This window comes from Pelodiscus sinensis, chromosome 16 (genome assembly GCF_049634645.1).
Source record: "Pelodiscus sinensis isolate JC-2024 chromosome 16, ASM4963464v1, whole genome shotgun sequence".
NCBI classification, from domain to species: Eukaryota; Metazoa; Chordata; order Testudines; family Trionychidae; genus Pelodiscus; species Pelodiscus sinensis.
The window spans coordinates 418,764-438,838 of NC_134726.1; the positions used below are offsets into that span (position 1 = coordinate 418,764).

A 20,075-nucleotide genomic window follows, 5' to 3' on the forward strand; every position below is an offset into this window, starting at 1 on the left:
GATGGTAAGAAAACATTATTTAATGTCCAGAGCTGTTACAAAGATTCCTGAGCCCTGACACCTCTCAGGTCACGTCTATACTTACGCAGAGATTGACGCTCCAGAGATTGATCTTCCAGCATTCGATTTAGCAGATCTAGTAAAGACCCACTAAGTCGAGTACTATCCATGTTGGGGTACTCCTCAAATTGCGAGGAGTAAGGAAAGTTAATGGGAGATCATGTCAAGCTCCTGCTGTGGAGATGGCGACAAAGTTCAAATTAAGGCATGTTGACTCCAGCTAAACAATTAACATAGCTGGAGTTGTTTGTCTTAATTCAAATTTCTACATGAGTATAAACGTGGCTTCGGGGAGGCAAAATATGGTGTGTTCCTTAGGTAGGCATGATAAGACAGATTTAGTAATCAGACTTCAGAGTTGCTGCATGGATTTGACGCTTTTCATAGGCATATTCTGTACCATCTACTTAAAGCTTCAGAGTACGACGATATAAGGAGGACCCAGGATCAGAGGGTCTGGCATGAAGCCTATTCAAGGTCACTGTGAACTGCAAGTACTGCTAGGAAAGTAAATGAAGGAAGGTAGCAGCATCAGGAGTTTTTTTTTGGGGGGTGAGGGGGGGGGAGGAGGAGGAGATTGCTGGTGCTATTCGTTTCAATAAGGGAAGGGTTTTCTGTCCTGAATCATCATCAGCCACAGAGGCCAACAGCTACCTACAATTTACATTGCCAAGAATACTGCAGTGATTGATACACTGCAAAAACAAGTAGGAACATCATGGTGGATGGGGTGGCCATCTTCACAATACACAAATTTAGCAAGAGTTCACGGACAGATGAAAATTTCTGTGTGGCTAGTAAAAGCTGCACCACCTATGCCCCCCCCCCCCCCCCATTTCCTAGTCCAGGATGATCATCATGCCCATCTGCTCAAAAGGCAAAGAGTGTTGCAAATGTACACTCCCCCTTTGAGCAATAGTAAACTCTCACAAGGTTTCCTCAGTGCTTTAATAGTGAGACTGTCACTTCCCTTTCCCAGGACCTCCTCTCCCCACCCTGAAAATAGCCTGGTCCATGGCTCACAGCGCAGCAAAGAGGTGGCCAGAAAGAGTCCTGCCTTAGAAACAGCTCAGGAGCTCTGAGAGGATGTCCTGTCCAAGATCTGCTGGGCGATGTGAGCAAGGGCAGGGAAAGCAGAGCTCTTAGGAAACTCCCGGATGAAATCTCTGCCCTCCTCCAAGCACTGGGCGAGCTGGGGATCAAGAGGAACACAGCCTGTGTGGGAGGGCAAAGGGAGAGAGTGACCATGAGACCACCAGAATGAGTTAACAAATGAAAGTATGCACATGCAAGTCAAAAGCCCAGAAACGCAAGAGTAAGCCACCCACACAAGCAAAAGGAGAGACAGAAAAAGACCAGACAAATGGAATTAAGCATTAACCCCTTTTACTGCTCCCCTACAACAGTATGTACTAGAGATGCAGCACCATCGCTCCTTTCTATTCAGAAACGTCTGCTATCAGTGCTTTCTAGCACTACTATCAGCAGAGTTTTACCCTGGCATTGCTATCAAGACTCTTGCTGGGTCCTTGATGAGGGGGAGGACTAAATAAATAATAAATTCTTCATTTCTATCACAGGAGTGCCACTGGACTCCCAGTGGTGCTGTCTCTATTTGCCATGACCTGATGGCAGGCAATAGAGATTACTCCAAATCTCTTACTACATCCAAAGCCAGACTGGATTGCCAAGTATCTCTGTCTCTGTTCTCTCCTGGCCAGGCACACGACTACATCCATTTGGCAGCTCCATTCTCTTCTCCTAAACCAGATTATCTTCATACCTCAAGGAGAGATGTCCCTCTTACCTTACAGTTTGGTTTCTAGATCCCCTTTCATGCTCCTTGTGGCACTGTTTTCTCACCACTCACCAACCACTTCACCCTCTGACCTACTACCCCTGTCTAGGAAGGGCTCTGCATTCAAAAAGGCACTCACCTAGGAATGGGACTCTGGCATGCCTGGCCAGCTCTTCACCACCCCCTTTGGAAAAGATATTTGTGCACTCCTGGAAAAGCAAAAAAAAAAAAGACAACAGCATTTAGCCATCAGGAACTTTCCAAAGCAGCAGTTCTGTAGGCCAATGGGCATTGCAAATGGGCAACATGACTGTTTATCGGGGTACGTTAAAACTAAGACAACACAGACAATGCTACAGTTACCTGAGCAAGCAAACTTTATTTACCTGTGGCAGCTGCTGGGTCCTCCCACCTCATGCACTTCTTACCCCTCAAAGAGCTGCCTCTCCTGAACCTACCCCAACAGCTAGCCAATGAAGAAGGGCATGACTCACAAAGCTGTATAGTCAGCTGCAGACTATAGTCAAGAAAAATCGCTTCACACCCCAGGTCTTAAGCACAAGAATGTAGCATATTGGCTAGCGCCCCATTGATGCAGGGGGTGCACAGCCATGGGTCAATTTTAAAGGGCTCACCAAGCAGTGTGGGCAGACGAAACCACTCATGTTTTCTACAATCCCGATCACTCGTAAGCCTGTCTTCTTGCAGAACGTCAACTCTCGCCTGACATCCCCTATAGACACTGCCTGTGGGCACAGAATCCTGCAAGATCAGTAATAATGGACCAGCAAAGTTGAGAGGTGCATGTCTGCTTTGTCATCCATTCATCCTCTGCTGTCAACCCAGGATACACACAGCAGTTGCACGGATGAAGTAAGCAGAAGTGCAGAATTAATAACGATAGAGAGAGATGGACACTTATACAGAGACATGTAAACACAACCCTTAAGGGGTCAATAAAACATTAATTTGGTGTGACCTCAGGACAGACCCCAAAGAAATACCCACCCCAGAAAAAGCCAGAGGCATCTGCTCCAGTAATCATTACATACCTGTGGTGTTGTGACCAAGACTGCCCCAAGGGGCATGTACTGGCGAAGGGATTCCACTGTAGAAATGTGCTCATCTGAGGTCCCCGGAGGTGTATCCACAATGAGGAAATCGAGTTCTCCCCAGGTTACATCAGAGATAAATTGCTTTATCAAAGCTGCCAGAACAAAAATGGGGGAAAATCTTGAATCACAAGTGTGGTCCATAGACTCAACAGTGGGGCAGTAGCAATTGTTCGATATCAGATCACCACACTGTGGGAACAGATAGGTGCAAAAGAATAGAAGAGAAGCACTCTATGAACAGAAGCAGCAACAGTATCATCTTCCCTAAAGGGTCTCTATCTTTCCCTACAAGAAATGCAGCTAGGTGGCAAAAGAGTAGTTTAGTTTCCAAGGCCACTGAGATTCTGTTGTGTGTGCTAACAATAGCAATCATTATAGATACCTGTCCAGAGAGCACTGGACAGATATACTAGCTTGTTCCCCAGGATGCTTTACATTACACACATCTACATATGGCAGCTTGTCAACCTAATTATGTCAGTTAATACACTACAGCCATGTTCCTCCAGATAAAAGTGCCTTATTACACTGAGGCTACATCTACACAGCTTCCCTCTTCCACAAAAGCCTATGCAAATGAAGCACAGATTAGCATATTGCTGCACTTAATTCGCATAATTAGGAGCCGTTTTTGTGCAAGAAGGCACCATCTATACAGCATCTTTTTGCTCAAAAAACCCTTCTTGTGCAAGAGCCGTTCTTCATGAAAAAATGAGGAAGAACAGCTCTTGCGCAAAGAGGGGAGGTTTGCACAAAACGGCTCTAATTAATTATGCAAATGAAGTGCAGCAATATTCAAATCTGTGCTTCATTTGCATAGGCTTTTGCGGAAGAGGGAAGCTGTGTAGACTTAGCCTGACAACTTCACAAGAGGTGTAAGGTTTATATCAGTATAGTTAGGGTAATGCATAGACACTGAATCCTTTACATGGGCTGTCCTGTCCATTTCATGGCAGAAGCCATGCTCCTCAATAGGAAATGAGATGAAAAGCTCAGGGCAGCTTCAGACTAGGGATGTTAAATTGCCGTTAATCGACTAGTCGAGTAGCCGATGGAATTTCCATCAACTAGTCGATAGGCACTGCCGCATTCCTCCTTTGAAATGTACAAGCTCACTAAACTCCGTACAGCCCGAGACCAGCGGGAAGTGCCAGCTGACCCAGAGTTTGGGGAAATGCCGCTTGGAACCCACGGTTAGCTGGGGAGTCCCCAGCTGACCCTAGGCTCCATGCTGCTTCGGTGTTTTGAAGGAGCAGCGCCGTCACCTTGGAGTTTCAAAGCAGCAGCGCTGCACAGCTGATCCCCGGCTCAGCTATGCGGCTTTGACACTTTGAAGTACCCCTTCCTCCGCCCACTTTGCTGCCTCCATCTCATAGAGGCGGCGGGGGGGGAAGAGAAGAGAAAAAAAAAAAAAAAAAAAAAAAAAGGATAAGCAAATGCTTATCGGATAGTTGACTAGTCCTTAATTTCCCTACTTCAGACCCCAATCCCAGATAGGAGCTGGGGCAAGAACCCATGTGTGTGCCTATGAAACTGGGTTGAGAAGCCCCAGGCAACTCCCCTTACTCCCAGCAGAGCTGAAAGACTGGGCTAGAAGATCAGTGGAAATACTCCTGATGGGGACATGCACCAAGGAGAGTAGTGTAGACATGCGCCACCTAATAATATGGGTCAATGTAGGTTTGTAGTAAAGATATACCCCAGATAAACTGAACAGCTATCACATGATGGAGACTTGCAGTCATTGATGGTCAGCCCTAGATCAAAACCAACAACCTTGAGATCAATGGCTTCATCTGCTACCTATACCTAGACCAGTGGTGCGCAACCCAGAATTTTATTTCCGGCTCGGCATACACAGTTTTGGGGGTCACGAATGAAAAAACATTGAGCACCACTGACCTAGACTGTCACCCTGACATCCAGCCCTACTTCGCCTACTCAAACATTGCAGTTCATTGTTCTTGCTAACCACGACTAATCATAGAGGGTTAATGAGCAATAAGCAAGGCAAGACCAGCCTTAAGTAAAGAACCATGTGTTTCAATGAGCTTCATCTCTACAAAAGGTGCCCTTGCATAGGAGAATGGTTGGGGGGGGGTGAAGGGGGCTCATACCAAGGATGGAGAGCGACCCAGCCCTGCTCCACCCTCAGCCTAGGTCCAGCCCCAGCTCCCAACCCACCCAGTTCTGTCCCCAGCTCTGCCTTCAGCATAAACTCCTTTTCTGAAGATGGAAGCCTTGGCTGTGCAGTAATGGAAAAGTTGGGGCACCACTGCTGTATGGTCATTATCAAAAAGTAAAAGCATTCTGTACCATTTTTCTTGGGTCCTCTCCACACCACAGCATCATCTGGCTTCTCCAGCAAGAACCCAATCGACATGAGGGAAATGCTTTTGTCCTGGTCTACAAAGACAGGCACCCAGCCACTGTCACACTGATGCACACCCTTGCCCTGGACTTTGAGCATTCGAGGGATGCTGGGGCCACATAGGTCAACATCGAGGATCCCCACCTGCCAATGAATATGGAGAACCTTTCAGCTATACACTAAGACGGCACAGAGGGCCGGCACAGAGGCAAAACATAACTCTCCACTGATTTCTTCAGGCCAGACAACCTTATAAGAAGACTGGCTTAGAAGTCTATAAATCAAATTTGAAATACATAGGAAGCATGGATGAACTCATCAAATCCTGGATGAGTTCAAACAGTTCTTCCCCTTTCCAAGGAAGATCAGTGTATCCTCACTGAACTTCCTCGACAGACAGCTTTCAAATGAGATCTTAAAAACCATGGTCCATCTGCTCTGCAGGACTTTAGAATCTTTGGGGTATTTTCTTTTCCCTGTGGCTGAGGACACAATTCCTCATTGCTGGTGCTACTGTATTATGTGGCAGTTCTTTCTCCTCCTCTCCCCCCTATGTGGTGTGTGCGCGCGTTTTAAGTTCTCTTACAGCCTTCACCACTCACATCCTGCTTACGTGTACAGAACTGCCCCTCTTGTTTCAGGTCATTCACCCATCTGCCCTTCCATAGGCAAAGCTCAACGTTCCCTCAGACGATCTCTAAAGGTATCTATTTCCTACTCACACCCTATAACTCGGGCCCACGCAATACGGCCCTGCAGTAGGACAGGCAAGATATCAGGAGGCCTTGGAGAACAAGGGCAGCAAAGGTCAAAGACTCAACTCTCCTGGTCTCCATCCTCACAGCAAGTGAGTGTACCTCAGCAGCTTTTAACGCATAGCATAGCCAAGCCCAGGGCAGACATTACTTAGGAAAGATATACAACATGGTCAGCAATTCCACTGAGACCCAGATGTCAAGGAACCTGTGTTTTACTCCCTGCTCTACCATTGTGTCACTGTGTGACTTTAAACAAAATAGGTCCCTAATCTGTGCCTCAAATTTTCTTCTTAGTGTAATGTGGACAATTATAATGAACAAGTTTTACACAGGGCTTCCATAATACTTTGCCCATATATAGCATCTTTGTCAAAGGACTTCAAAACTTGACTTTACAGCTTTTTGGTCAAATAAATGCAGAAAAAAATCAATTTTATAGTAAAGTTAACTTCTGCTCAATGTCAGCAGCACATGCTTGAAGGATCTTAATGACTAGATAGCAAAAAGGCTACAAGAATCTTAAGACCTACATTATGAGCATAAAACCCCAGACTAGAATCTTAGGGGCACACAGGGAAGGAAATATACTCCTATGACTGCTATATGAAGCTTGCTCACCTTTTTCCCAGCATGCTGTAAAGCTAAAGCCAACTCAGTAGAGATGGTGCTTTTTCCCACACCTCCTTTTCCTGAGAGCACCAGAAGGATGTGCTGAACCCCAGCCAGGTTACTTCTCTCTGCAAAAGACAATGGAACAATACTGAGACATCCCAGCGCCTCCACACAGCCTCATGCTGCGCTGAGGATGTATGCATAGCAATGCCATACGAAGCTAGCAGAGTGACTCCTCACATTTCACAACTAGGACATCCTTCCAATTAAAGGCACTATCACCAAGTAATAAAGAAGAGACACATGTTGGCTAATGGGTTGCAACCTGAATCAAAATGTTATGATGGATATTAAATAGATAATTATCCACTAGGAACAAAGCTGTGACTCATCAGCTCATCATGCATCCAATGTGCAGTAAGGACTTTGGTAACAATTCAGCAAAACACTTGAACTGACCTCAGTGGGACCTATGCACATGCTTTAATGGTTTTATCACTACAAGTTGAATTAGGGATTTTAAGTGATTAGTCAACTATCCAATAAGCATATGCTTATTGGGTAGTTGAGTAGTGACTCCAATAATTGTGTTTCCACCCTCCTCCCCCCCACCTTGCTGCTTCTATCAGAAAGGGAGTGGGGGGGAGGGGAAGCAGGAGCCAGTGCTGGAGGAGAGCCAGCCTAAAAGCCAGTTCCCTCCAGCACCATTGGGGGGTGAGGGGGAGGGAGGAGGCAAAGGCATAGCAAGGAATTGAACAAGCCAGGAATCAGCTGTTCCAGCTTGCTCATGGTCCCCCCCTTAGGGTTGTAAGTGACTAATCGACTATCCAATTATCGGATAACTGACACACTAGTCGACTAGTTGCTTCCCCCCTATGCTGCCTCACACAGAGGCAGTAAGTGGAGGGGGGGGGGGGCGTAGAGAAGTGGAGGTGCAGGGGGGAGCTGCTTAGAAACCGGTTTCCTCCAGTTCCATGGGCAGGGGCACAACAGCAGCATTTCAAAGGCGGAACAGCGTGCTATTACTTATCAACTAATCAAATAGTCTATGGAAATTCAACCAACTATTCGATAAGTTAATTGAAATTTAAAATCCCTAGCTCTGCCTCCACTGTGCATCTGCTTTTTAACTGTAGTAAGAGCCATGCTAAGTGAACATATGGCTAACTAAAATCATGCCAGACCACGGATGTTGCCAATCCAGAGAGTGCCAGTTAGAGAGGTTTAACCTGTACTGATCTGGGCCGGATTGCTGTTTGGGACTTGGAGGGTCCCAATGCTCTGAACCTTCCCTCTCCTCAGTAGCCCAATACCCTAGGAGCTTCCATCTTTCTGTGCTGTTCTGTTTCCTGTTTTTCTGGACATGTCAGTGTCTTATCTTAAATTTTCTTCAGTTTGCTCGCTGCACTGTCAGTGTTTGCTCTGGTATAAGCAGCCTGTTTATGACTAGTACACAGTGTGCTTTCGGTCCTGAGGGAAGGGCTGTAGACACATTCTTTTGAGATTCTTTAAATGGAGTATATCTACAAGGCCTCAAGGGCTGCTGGCAGAGAGAGATGGGGCTGGAAGAAAATCTGAAACTGCTGATTTAAAGATCCTGTTAGAGACAAAAACTACACAGCTCTGAAAGCAAGAAAAGGGAAATAAATTCATTCAACCCTCCCCACCCGTAAACCTGTATTAAAACACTCATTTCACTACCTTAATGACACCTGTGGTGAAATTAATACATTTGAATCATCCCTAGACTGAATTTCTGTATTGAATCACAGCACAGATAAATCCCACACTGCCACTTCTTACCAATGTAATTCAGCCTTGATTCAACGGGACCAGATTTAGGCAGGAGGGAAGAGGAGGATGGATATTGTTACAAATTTCTGGAGCTTGGGGCAAATGACACTGCTTCATGGCAAGTTAGGAACCTTGATTAGAGTTTAACTCACATGCTATATTTGGTGGAGGGCTGGAACTTGTATCTCTAAGACCAAAGATCACTGACCACTTTTAATGACAAATATCTCAAGGGCCACCAGAAATAAAGCTTCTACACCACAGGTTTTCAATAAAACCCTCTTTCCAAAGGCAGATGATATTCATCTTTTGGATTGTGTGTGTTCCTGCAAAGATCTTTACTACTAAAAAAAAATCAAATCTGGTTTGTTACGTGGGAAGAATCAAGGGAACAATCAGAATAATCTGATTTTACAGCAAGAGCGTCACCTAATTTTGCATTTAGTTATGTTTGTTATTAAATGTTACTATAGGCATTTCATAAAAAAGTGCAGCTCTGCTGCGATTTGCAAGTTTGGCACAGCTCCCTGAAGATTTTTTCTAAGGCCCTAATGATATCTATATAGTCTCAGTAAATATTTTTATTATCTGTACTTCTGCACTAGTGGGTGTAGGTATCCAATGGAGAACTCCTACATCTGACGTAGGGGTAACAGGAATATTGAATTCCAAAGGCTCCTCACATTTCTGAGTGGTCAGTCATGCATCCTGAAAACCCGACTCAAATGTAAACACAATCATTAGTAAATCCAGGAAGAAACAGAATAGCTAAGAATAGTTTGTGTGAATCATCAAGGAATTTCCTGAAGGCTCATATCAAAGTAGGGTGTACCTCAGACTGGTTCTGTTCCCTGAATATGAACCATCATAAGCAGTATTTGTGGTCTCCTGTTTAGAATGTGGTCTCCTGCTTCAGAGCAGTTTTCCAGTATTTTAGAGATATACAATAGCAATCAAGGACAAGGAAGACTATTTTATTGAAGAACAAGCTGACTGAGAAAAACAGACTTCATCTTGAAATGGAGCTTGCTTTGACCATGGGAGAAGTAATCCGAAACTCAATCAAAGGTAACTTGTACCAAAGATCTCTGCTGTCTCTTTTGTAATGAAAGGAAGAAATTGCAAACATTTTGATGGGTGTTTAATATCTAACATCCTTCTATGTAGGTTTTTTTTCCCATTCATATAAAAACTTATTTAGCTATATACAGATGAATTCCCTGATAGTCATATAGGTGGGGAGCATATTAGGTTGTGTTTGCAAGGGTAGCATTGCCATTATTCTCTCAAAGGGGACATGGATGAGAGAAAACAGTGAGTACTAAAGGTAAGATTCACAAAGGGATGTAGCTGCTATTTAAGATACTGAAAGCGAACATGTGGCAGGACTCCAAGCACCTCAAGTCTTCTGTTCAGCTGCCATCTATCCTCAGAAGCCAACATCACTCCTGATGGGTGAACACAATCACCGCAGGGTGGCATGCAAGAATTCCCAATAAACCAATAGTCAGGGCTCTCACTTGGCAAGGACTTGTCTATTTTGCCATGTGATTGTGTGCTCTGGGATGGGTGTCCCTCAGCCATTCTTATTGTACCTGGACTACTTTGTATGAATAATTATTCCTTGGGCCAGAAAGACTGATGCTACATCCTACTGGTTAGGTCACTAACTCAGTGTGTGGGAACCCCAAATTCCAGGGAACATTTAATGATTTATATAAAGTGAAATAGCTCCCACCAGAGCCTGAGACACCTACCCCCAAACACTCAATAGCAGAGGTCAACATACTCCCTAAGGAAACATGAGCAAATCAAGAAGAACAGGGATTTGAAAATGGTTCCCTCCCACTTCGAAGCTAGTGCTTTGATCACCGGGCTATTGGTTACAATGGAGATGCAAGTGTGGATGCGGAGAGCGGCAGCTAATTTTTGTGGATACAGATTTGGATGCAGATACACAATTTGTATCTGCACCAGCTCTAACCATCAGTCTCCATCTCTCATGCATGCACATGTGAGCAAAACAGAGACAAAAGGCTGACTTGGCTTAGGAAGTGAAATGCTGCAGCAACACAGCCATAACGTCACATTGTAGGTGCTACCTCCATTGATGAGATTCTCCCCCCCCTCCCCCCGAGTATGCATTCCAACACATGTAACCTATTCTCCCCCCGCCCCCATCAACCTCATTATACAAGGGCTTGAGCTAGTTTAACTATGTCACTCAGAAATGAGGATTTTTAACTCGCCTAAGTGAAATAGCTGGGTTCATCCAATTTTCTAGTGTAGACCAACCCTTAGGCTGAGTCTAGACTAGCAAGATTTTGCACAAAAGTGGCAGCTTTTCCGCAAAAACTTGCCAGCTGTCTACACTGGCCGCTTGAATTTGCGCAAGAGCGCTGACTTTGTAATGTACAAAATCAGTGCTTCTTACGCAAATACTTTCACGCTCCCACTCAGGAAAAAGCCAGTGTAGACAGGGAAGAACTGTTTGCGCAAAAAAGCCCCGATGGCGAAAATGGCGATCAGGGCTTTCTTGCTCAAAATCGCATCTAGACTGGCCACGGATGCTTTTGCGCAAAAGCATCCGTGCCAATCTAGACGCGCTTTTGCAGAAATACTTTTAACAGAAAAACTTTTCCGTTAAAAGTATTTCCACAAAATCATGCCAGTTTAGACGCAGCCTTCGTATCTAAGTCCAGGAGCAGAATGATACCTGTGAATCCCAAGCAGAGTTCTGTGCCTCCCTCTGGACTACAGTAGGTTCCTATCATCCTTGGGTTTACATCCCATCCCTTCCCTTGGCATTATTTTATTGGCTCATTTATTCATCTTTAAGCTCAGCACACTACACCACATTTTGTCAGTCCTAGACTTAGGTACCTAACTCTCTCCATGCCTTGGCACCTAAGTCTGGGCTGAGAATTCCACTGGGAAAAAGGTGCCATTATGCTCTTTTAAACAGTGATTAGGAAGATTTAAGTGTTCCCCAATAGGTTTTTGTAGGTTTCCTTTACATATATCTGATTTGTGTCCATTGATTCTTTCCTGCAGAGACTGTCCAGTTTGTCCAATATATATAGCAGTGGGGCATTGCTGACATTTGATGACATAGATCAAATTACTGGATGTGCAGTCAAATGACCTTTTGATTTGGTAGCTTATGTTATTGGCTCTGGTGATGAATTCTCTAGTATAGATATGTGGGCAGAGTTGGCATCACGTCTGGTTGCAGGGCTGGGTTCCTAGATGCTTATGATGTGGCTGTGTGGCATGGTTACCGGAAATAATTTGTTTCGGGTTGGGGGGTTGTCTCAAGACCTCTGAGAACGAGGGATCATTTTCCAAGATGGGTTGTAGATTGTGTAAAATGTGCTGGAGGGGTCTGAGTTGTGGACTAGAGGTAATAATAAGTGGAGCTCTGTTATTTTCTCTTTTGGGTCTGTCTTGAAGTAGTTCATGTCTGGAAAGATACTATCAATTGACTTTGATTCTTATCTGTTTTGTATCCCAATCTTCAGATACTTACTGATTCCCTCTGGCTCCCTGGCTCCCACTTCCCTCCTTTTTAAAAAAAAATTATTGGTGTCACATTAGCTATCTTCCAGTAATTAGGTATAGAAGCTAGTTTAAAGGACAGGTTACAAGCCACAGTTGTTAGTTCCACAACTTCACATTTGAGTTCTTTCAGGACTCTTGGGTGAATGCTAACTAGTCCCAGTGACTTGTTACTGTTAAGTTTATCAATTTGTTCCAAAATCTCCTCTAATGACACCTCAATCTAGGACAATTCCTCAGATTTGTCACCTAAAAAGAATGGCTTGGGTTTAAGAATCTCCCTAACATCCTCAGCAATGAAGACCAAAGCAAAGAATTAATTTAGTTTCCTCAAGCTCTTTTGTGGATTTAGCCCCAGCTCCTGGTCATATGGGAAATGAAAATATAGCAAGAGTAGGGCTGAGTTAGGTTACAAATTCTTGGCAGTTTCATCAATTTCTGCAAAGTCCATATGGTATGGTTGAGAAAAAAGGTCTTTCATACAAGAACCGGTGCTGGGGTCTTTTAGGTACAGTACTGTCTACACTACAAAGAAGCCCAAATCCCCAGTTAGACTACTATATATTCGTGCTTAACTGTATTTCGGGGGCTCTGTTTTAACTGCTGAGGACTAACCCTGTCACAGCTGATTCGGACCTTGTAGCTAAAAAGCAGACTAGTGCCATCAGCGACACCGCGGCCTTGCTCCGTATCTGTTCGCTGTGTAACACGAGATGCGACTCGCTAGTCTCGCCTTTGCTTTTCGCCTCCCCGCGCGCTGCCCCAGTGGGGCGAGGCCAGCTGGCCCGAGCGCCCTCAGGCAGCCTCAGCCGCCGAACGGGGCCTGGCCCACAGCAAAGGGGACCGTGTTCGCGGTCACGAGCCACCCCGGACCCGGCGGGGCCCCGTCAGCGCCTGGGCCTCGGCGCGGGGCTTCCCCGGCCCGGTGGGGCTCGTGGCGCTGAGCCATAGCAGCGAGCCGGCCCCAGCGCTGACGGGAGGGGAATCAGGGTCCTCCCTGACCGCCCGCCCGCCCTTCACTCACCCGCCGCCTCACCAGCCGCCATGCTGCCTCAAGCATGGGCTCCCACTGCGCCTGCGCGACCTGTGTGTGAGCGTAGCATCAAAGGGGGCCACAACCAATAGCAAGGCGAGCTCTGTCATATGCCCCCCCCTCACCTGACCTTGCTGACTGATGTTCCTCTCAGCCAATGACCTGTGTTTCGTACATGTTTACGCGAGCCCTCTGTAAGTCCATCGGTTTCTGCCTTAGAAACTTTCTTCCAATGGTGCATCCCTCTGAGAACTGACAGCCGCTGTGACCAATGGTATTAGAGATTATCCGCCCCTGTGATCTGTGAGGGACAGGAGGACGGCCCAATTGAGAATACCGGCTGAGGCTAGACTCCGTTTCCCGAGGGAGCCGCGGCCAATAGGCGCGGAAGGGGCGGGCGATCCGTGGATTGTTTGTATCCTGGGAGGGGAAAAGTAGGTCAGAAGCTGAGCGAGGGTGGCCGAGCTGTGGTCGGGAGAGTCGCCGCGAGCAGGTAAAGCAGGGGGCGGGGCTGCGGCCTGTCGGGGGGGGGGACGAGGCTTGGGCCGTTCCGAGGGCGGGCAAGGAGGCTGCGGCCTGTGCCCCTCGCCGGGGGGAGGGACGAGCCTGGGCCTGGCTGAGGTGGGGAAATGGGGAATCTGCGGGGGCGGGATCTAGCTGTGTCGGCGGGAGGGGCCGATCTGACTGGGCCTTCAGACCTGCCCCCCTTCGGGTCCGTTATCCCCGGCTTCTCCGAGCGCCTGCTGGGTTTGTGGTAGGGGGTCAGCTGCTTCTCTGGCCGGGCTGCCCTGAGCGCGGCGAGTGAGGCGAGTGCAGCTGGTCTGCTTCTAGCCGTGCCCGGCACACACGAGCCAGTCTGCACTGTGGCCGGTGCGAGCTCTGAGACTGACGTGCTGCCTTGTACACCGCGGAGCCGAGTCTGGTGTCCGAGCCGCAGGATAGCCTTGCCATCGATAGTGCTAGTCTGTACCCAAGAGTGCAAGGCAAACTCATTCTTAAAACATGCAGGCTTCAGTTGCACTCCTCCTGTGCTCCAGTGATTCTGCAACTAGAGTCTTGGGCTGGCCAAACGGCTGATTCTGCCACCTACAGCCCTGTGGCTACCTTGCCTGAATTCTGAGGGAACAGTATCCTTGTACCTAGGTGGAAGGGGTCATTGTTGTTGAGCTGCATTCTCTTCCTTAGTGGCCATGCATATTTGGGCCGCTTTCTCAAAGTTGCTTTGCAGCTTTTGCCTTCACTACAAGTTGTGTGACTTCGTTATGGCTCTTGTAGTTGTGTTTCTTTATCACATGCTGACCTTGCAGCTGTTTTGCCTATTCTCTTGACTACACAGCTCTATTACTCTAATTCCAGCTTGCCTGGCTCAGGGCCCCTCTCTCCTGCATTGGGGAGTCTGTGCTGGTGCTCCCCCCCCTTCCGTGCTGCTCCATCACAGTGCTGGAGCATACACAATCTACTAGGCTGGGCCCCCCTAGGCTCCGGTGTGCAAGGGGAATGTGGGGAGTGTGTTTCTCCTTCTCAGTTAAGCGCCACATCAGTGAGGGTTTTCTTTGTGCGCCCTTCGACTGATTTTTCTGTGGGTCAGTGGCCTGACTGAAAAACTGTTCTCCATCCCTGATCTAATTCCTTCCTGACAAGGTAGTTCTGTCACTTACCTACTGAGTAAATTGCTCTGAGAAACCATCATATTACATTGATGCTGGCACTCTTTATTTATCTGCCAATCAAGTGCCACATAGACCTGAAACTGGTACTGCTGGGCTTTGGAATGTTGGAACCAATCTAGGCTTCCTTGGCCCTTTTACTGCCCCAAATATCTGTGATGATGCATCATCTGGCTTGTGGCAGTACCACTGTCTTGGGGTAATGTGTGACTGCATCTTTAAACCTTTCTTTCCCCCCCCATATAGATGATTGAGTATAGCCACTATTGAGTTTATATTAACCTTTATCTCTCTTGTGTGTGTTCCTGTTCTTTTCTGTTTCCTCAGACTCCTTAAATTATTCCTATTTCTCTCTTTATGTAGCTTTTTATGTAGTGGCTGGAAATACATTGTATTACCCAGTATCTTTACAAATACTGTTCTAGTCTCTTTTACTAGAAGTAGTTAGGCCGGATTAGGGTCCTTCCCTAAGGAGTATCATGTCACACTAGTAATGTTGTCTATCTCCCTGTGGTGTAGTGCCTCTTTGATTCTCCCTCACTCATGGATTAAATCCAAGTCTCTGGGTTATTGGCTGTCTAGCCTTACTAGTATCTCTCTTCAAGGAGCTGATCGAGGAGGTATCTGAGCCTCTAGCTATCATCTTTGGAAAATCATGGGAGACAGGAGAGATTCCAGAAGACTGGAAAAGGGCAAATATAGTGCCCATTTATGAAAAGGGAAATAAGAACAACCCAGGAAACTACAGACCAGTTAGTTTAATTTATATCCCAGGGAAGATAATGGAGCAAGTAATTAAGGAAATCATCTGCAAACACTTGGAAGGTGGCAAGGTGATAGAGAACAGCCAGAATGGATTTGTAAAGAACAAATCATGTCAAACCAATCTGATAGCTTTCTTTGATAGGATAATGAGTCTTGTGGATAAGAGAGAAGCAGTGGATGTGGTATACCTAGACTTTAGTAAGGCGTTTGATACAGTCTTGCATGATATTCTTATCAATAAACTAGGCAAATACAACTTAGATGGGGCTACTATAAGATGGGTGCATAACTGGCTGGATAACTGTACTCAGAGAGTAGTTATTAATGGTTCACAATCCTGCTGGAAAGGCAGAACAAGTGGGGTTCCGCAGGGGTCTGTTTTGGGACCGGCTCTGTTCAATATCGTCATCAACAATTTAGATATTGGCATTGAAAGTACACTTATTAAGTTTGCAGATGATACCAAGCTGGGGGAGGGGGGTTGCAACTGCTCTGGAGAATAGGGTCATAATTCAAAATGATGTGGACAAATTGGAGAAATGGTCAGAGGTAAACAGGATGAAGTATAATAAAGACAAATGCAAAGTGCTCCACTTAGGAAGGAATAATCAGTTTCACACATACAAAATTGGAAGTGACTGCCTAGGAAGGAGTACGGCAGAAAGGGATCTAGGGGTTATAGTGGACCACAATCTGAATATGAGTCAGCAGTGTGATGCTGTTGCAAAAAAAGCAAACATGATTCTAGGATGCATTAACAGGTGTGTTGTGAGCAAGACATAAGGAGTCATTCTTCCGTTCTACTCTGCGCTGGTTAGGCCTCAGTTGGAGTATTGTGTCCAGTTCTGGGCACCACATTTCAAGAAAGATGTGGAGAAATTGGAGAGGGTCCAGAGAAGAGCAACAAGAATGATTAAAGGTCTAGAGATCATGACCTATGAAGGAAGTCTGACAGAATTGGGTTTGTTTAGTTTGCAAAAGAGAAGATTGAGGGGGGACATGATAGCAGTTTTCAGGTATCTAAAAGGGTGTCATAAGGAGGAGGGAGAAAACTTGTTCATCTTGGCCTCTGAGGATAGAACAAGAAGCAATGGGCTTAAACTGCAGCAAGGGAGGTTTAGGTTGGACATTAGGAAAAAGTTCCTAACTGTCAGGGTAGTCAAACACTGGAATAAATTGCCCAGGGAGGTTGTGGAATCTCCATCTCTGGAGATATTTAAGAGGTTAGATTCCCATTCGCTTCCCATTCTGTATGTGTGAAACAAAGGAGGCGGGGCAAGGGTATTTGGGTTTGAAGTAGATCCTGGATTGCACTTAAATTCAAAAAGTGAACTTGTGCTTAAAAATGGTCTGTAAAATGTGAACAGGTTGAAAAGGGGTCCATATGCTCGAAAAGGTTGAAGACTACTGCTTTAGAGTGAAGGAGCAATCTGTGTGCTGTCATCTGGGCCCTCTCAGGCAAATGGGGCAACTGCTGTCCTTACAGGGGTTGGTGGTATCAAAGGCTGATGAAGAATCTGAAACAGTGGTTCCCAACCTTTTCGAGCATATGGACCCCTTTTCAATCTGTTCACATTTTACAGACCCACTCCCCAAGGGGAGTGGCAGGATGCAGTGGCCAGCATGTTCCTTGGCCTGTGCTGCCTCCTTAGCTCCCACCCCCTCCATTCCCTGCCCATCCATGGAGGATATGGCGAGGGGGCTCTTGTGGCCCAAGGCAGCTCCTGCCCTGGCACTCCACCCTTGGCCAGGCATGGAGCTCTGGGGGAGGGAAAAAATGGAAAAGACAAGTAAGGATCAAGCCCATCGTGGGAGAGGGCTGGAGTGCAAATGGCAGTGCAGCTGGCGGCAGGAGGTAGGATGGTGCCTCTTGGGGTATCAAGATCCAATCTTGAGGACAGGAGGCACTGTGTGTGTGCCCAGTCACAAACGGTGAGCCCTGGGCACAGATCGCCCAGCAAAAAGTCCCAGTCCCAATGGGTCCTAGGGAAGGATAGGAAATCAAATGAATCTGATGTATGTTGTATACCATTTAGGTAAATACCACTTATTTTTCGTTATTCCTTGTCTCTTACTCTAAACTGATGAGTCTGTGGCAGTACAAGATGCAGGTATCCCCCTGTCCACAGTTGTGTTAAAGACTGAGAGGGATCTTTCTGTTAGATTTGGGATGGGAGAGGATGGTAAGTGACAAGTAGCAGGCGTAGGGCAATGCCTTTTTATTTCATTAGCAAAAGACAGCTAGGAACTTCATAAGCCAGGGAGACCATTCTCCCTGGTCTCTTGTGTGTTTTTACCTTATACTAAAGGTTCCCGGGGCAGGGGAGGGGAACCAGCATTTCTCGAAGGGGGGCCCTAACAAAAAAAGGAAGTTGCACCAGGGTTCCAGGGTTATTTTAGAGGGGGTATGGTATATCCACCCTTATTTTTGCACTGACTTTAGAACTGGGCAGCCAAACACCAGTGGCTGCTATTTGAAGGCCCAGCTCTGCAGGAAGCAGTGCAGACATAAAGGTGACAATACCATACCATGCTATCCTTACTCCTGCACTGCTGCTCTGGTGACCGTTCTGCCTTGAGACCTGGGCTCCTGGCCAGTAGCTGCTAATCTCCAGCTGTCTAGCTTAAAGACAGCACCACCAACAGAAATAAATGTATCAGTACTGCAATCCCCCTACAATAACCTTGTTACCCTCATGTGCCATGTGTGAGATTTGAATAGCTGAAATAATGAAACTTACCATTTTAAATATCCTATGACTGTGAAATTTACCAGTATGGCCCATAAATTTGGTAGGGGCCTACATATGAACCGAAAGGATGGTTGAAAGACATGTGGAACTCCATAGAAAGAGCCAAGGAGGAGTTTTGTGTGTGTGTGACATGCTAAAGCAGGGGTGGGGAACCTATGGCCCAGGAGCTGGATGTGGCCCCCAGCTTGCCTGGATCCAGTCCCCAAGGCTCAGGGCTCCCCCCCAGCATTGGGGGTGCTTCAGCCCCCCTCCTCCCAGCCATCCTCCCACGGGGCTGAAGCACACAAAATATATTGGCCCAGGCTCCCCTAGGCTCTGGTGTGCCAGGGGAATGTGTGGAGTGTCCTTCTTCTCCTTCTCAGGTGGGGGGCCATGTCAGTGAGGGTTAAGATTTTGGTGGAGGTTTTTTTCTCACTTGGGTACAGCCCCTGACTGATTTTTTTTTTCTGTGGGTCAGCAGCCTCAGCCCAAAAAAAGATTCCCCACCCCTGTATTAAAGGAACATTCTAGGAGAAAAAGGAAAGGGTTGAACAGCAAAAATTGGCTCTTTTGTTTCTTTTTGTGAGTTTTTGTTATAATAGTTAGAAACTTGTTCTGGTATTTCTTGGGGAAATAGAACCTCCCGAAATGTGGACTTTGAGGGCTTGTTTTCACTACTCGGTGGATCGAGGCTGCAGCAGTCGATCCACCAGCAGTCAATTTATCGCATCTGCTGAGATGCGATAAATCAATCTCCAAGTGCTCTTCAGTCAACTCTGATACTCCACCAGGATAAGAAGAGTAGCCAGAGTCGACAGGAGATCTTACCATGCAGAAGATTCCACAGTAAGTACATTGACTTCAGCTACGCTGTTTGCATAGTTTACATTGACCGAGTTCTGGGGAGGTTAGGGTGGACAGTCATAGCCAGCTGTATCTTAGGGCGTAAGAAACACACAAGAAGCTATTTGCTTCTCTCTGCTGTTCTTGAGGCAAGTTGGGACAAGTTGATGAAAAGATTATTGTCCCAGCACAGCAAGACTTTTGTCTATCTTCTCCTGCCACACCCAATCCTCCCCAACTGGAGAAATGAAATGAATGGAGATGCTTATCTCCTAGAACTGGAAGGGACCTTGAAAGGTCATCGAGTCCAGTCCCCAGCCTTCACAGCAGGACCAAGTACCATCCCTAACAGATTTTTCTGTCTCAGATCCCTAAATGGGCCCCCTCAAGGATTGAGCTCACAACCCTGGGTTTAGCAGGCCAATGCTCAAACCACTGAGCTATCCCTCTGTCCACTACAGAGAGCAAAGTTTCTTCTGAAGTTGCTCCAATCTTCTTACTGCCAGAACCAAACCCGTTATGGTCAGTCAGTCAATGATGAGCAGACAAATGCACACACATCACCTTGTGTAGTGACATAGAGCCAAGAGGAAATGCTATGGGCAGCTATAAATGGGACAGTGTAGCATTAGAACTTGGTTATGCACAGTGAAGTCACTGAACCCACAGGAGCCTGCGTATGCCAATTATTGTTGATCTTCATCATTCTTCAGGGCAATTGTGGGATAGTTATGTGGCTTGTGCACTAGCAGTTCTCCCTTCAATGGCGGTGTGCAGAGTGTCACTGTCTGTCCTTTGTGCTCCTTGAGTGTTTCTGGTTACAAGGTTCAACATGCTGGATTCAAAATGAAGTAGGTCCTGGTATTTCTTTCAGTTAATTTGGGCTGGGGTTCTGCACAGGTGATGAGCTTAGTCCTGTAGGTTTATGCTTCTGTTTCTCAGCAGCAGTCCTTGCTGGCCAAACAAGTG

General features: G+C 46.4%; 2 protein-coding genes across 5 annotated transcripts in view; one reads left to right on the forward strand and one right to left on the reverse strand.

Annotated features, from left to right (window-relative positions):
* NUBP2 (NUBP iron-sulfur cluster assembly factor 2, cytosolic) lies at positions 1-13,205 on the reverse strand. Its single transcript, XM_006130044.4, has 7 exons — positions 13,091-13,205; positions 6,721-6,839; positions 5,290-5,488; positions 2,911-3,065; positions 2,494-2,604; positions 1,998-2,067; positions 1-1,275 (listed from the first exon to the last, which is right to left on the reverse strand). Exons 1-7 carry the CDS (start codon positions 13,110-13,112, stop codon positions 1,130-1,132), a joined length of 822 nt encoding a protein of 273 aa, XP_006130106.1. The 5' UTR covers positions 13,113-13,205; the 3' UTR covers positions 1-1,129.
* Positions 9,366-20,075, forward strand: part of SPSB3 (splA/ryanodine receptor domain and SOCS box containing 3) — a 21,358-nt gene continuing 10,648 nt past the window's right edge. Inside the window, exons 1-2 of one of the 4 annotated variants that reach the window (XM_075898950.1) lie at positions 13,510-13,592; positions 19,055-19,109. Coding sequence is in view for 2 of the 4 variants with exons in the window: in XM_006130050.4 (XP_006130112.2) it covers positions 9,528-9,576 (49 nt within the window). In the remaining 2 variants the exon portion in view is untranslated. Of the gene's footprint in view, positions 9,577-13,433; positions 13,593-19,054; positions 19,110-20,075 lie in introns of those variants that run through there. The other 3 variants (XM_006130050.4, XM_006130046.4, XM_075898949.1) reach the window with 3 other exon arrangements.

Excerpts from the sequence above, each read along its gene's own strand:
- NUBP2 (XM_006130044.4), bottom strand. The coding sequence starts at position 13,112 with ATGGCGGCTGGTGAGGCGGCGG. Across the intron at positions 6,840-13,090 it reads GGCGGCTGGTGAGGCGGCGG|AGAGAAGTAACCTGGCTGGG; the intron begins GTGAGTGAAGGG and ends TGTCTTTTGCAG. Across the intron at positions 3,066-5,289 it reads GAGAGGACCCAAGAAAAATG|CTTTGATAAAGCAATTTATC; the intron begins GTACAGAATGCT and ends TTGTTCTGGCAG.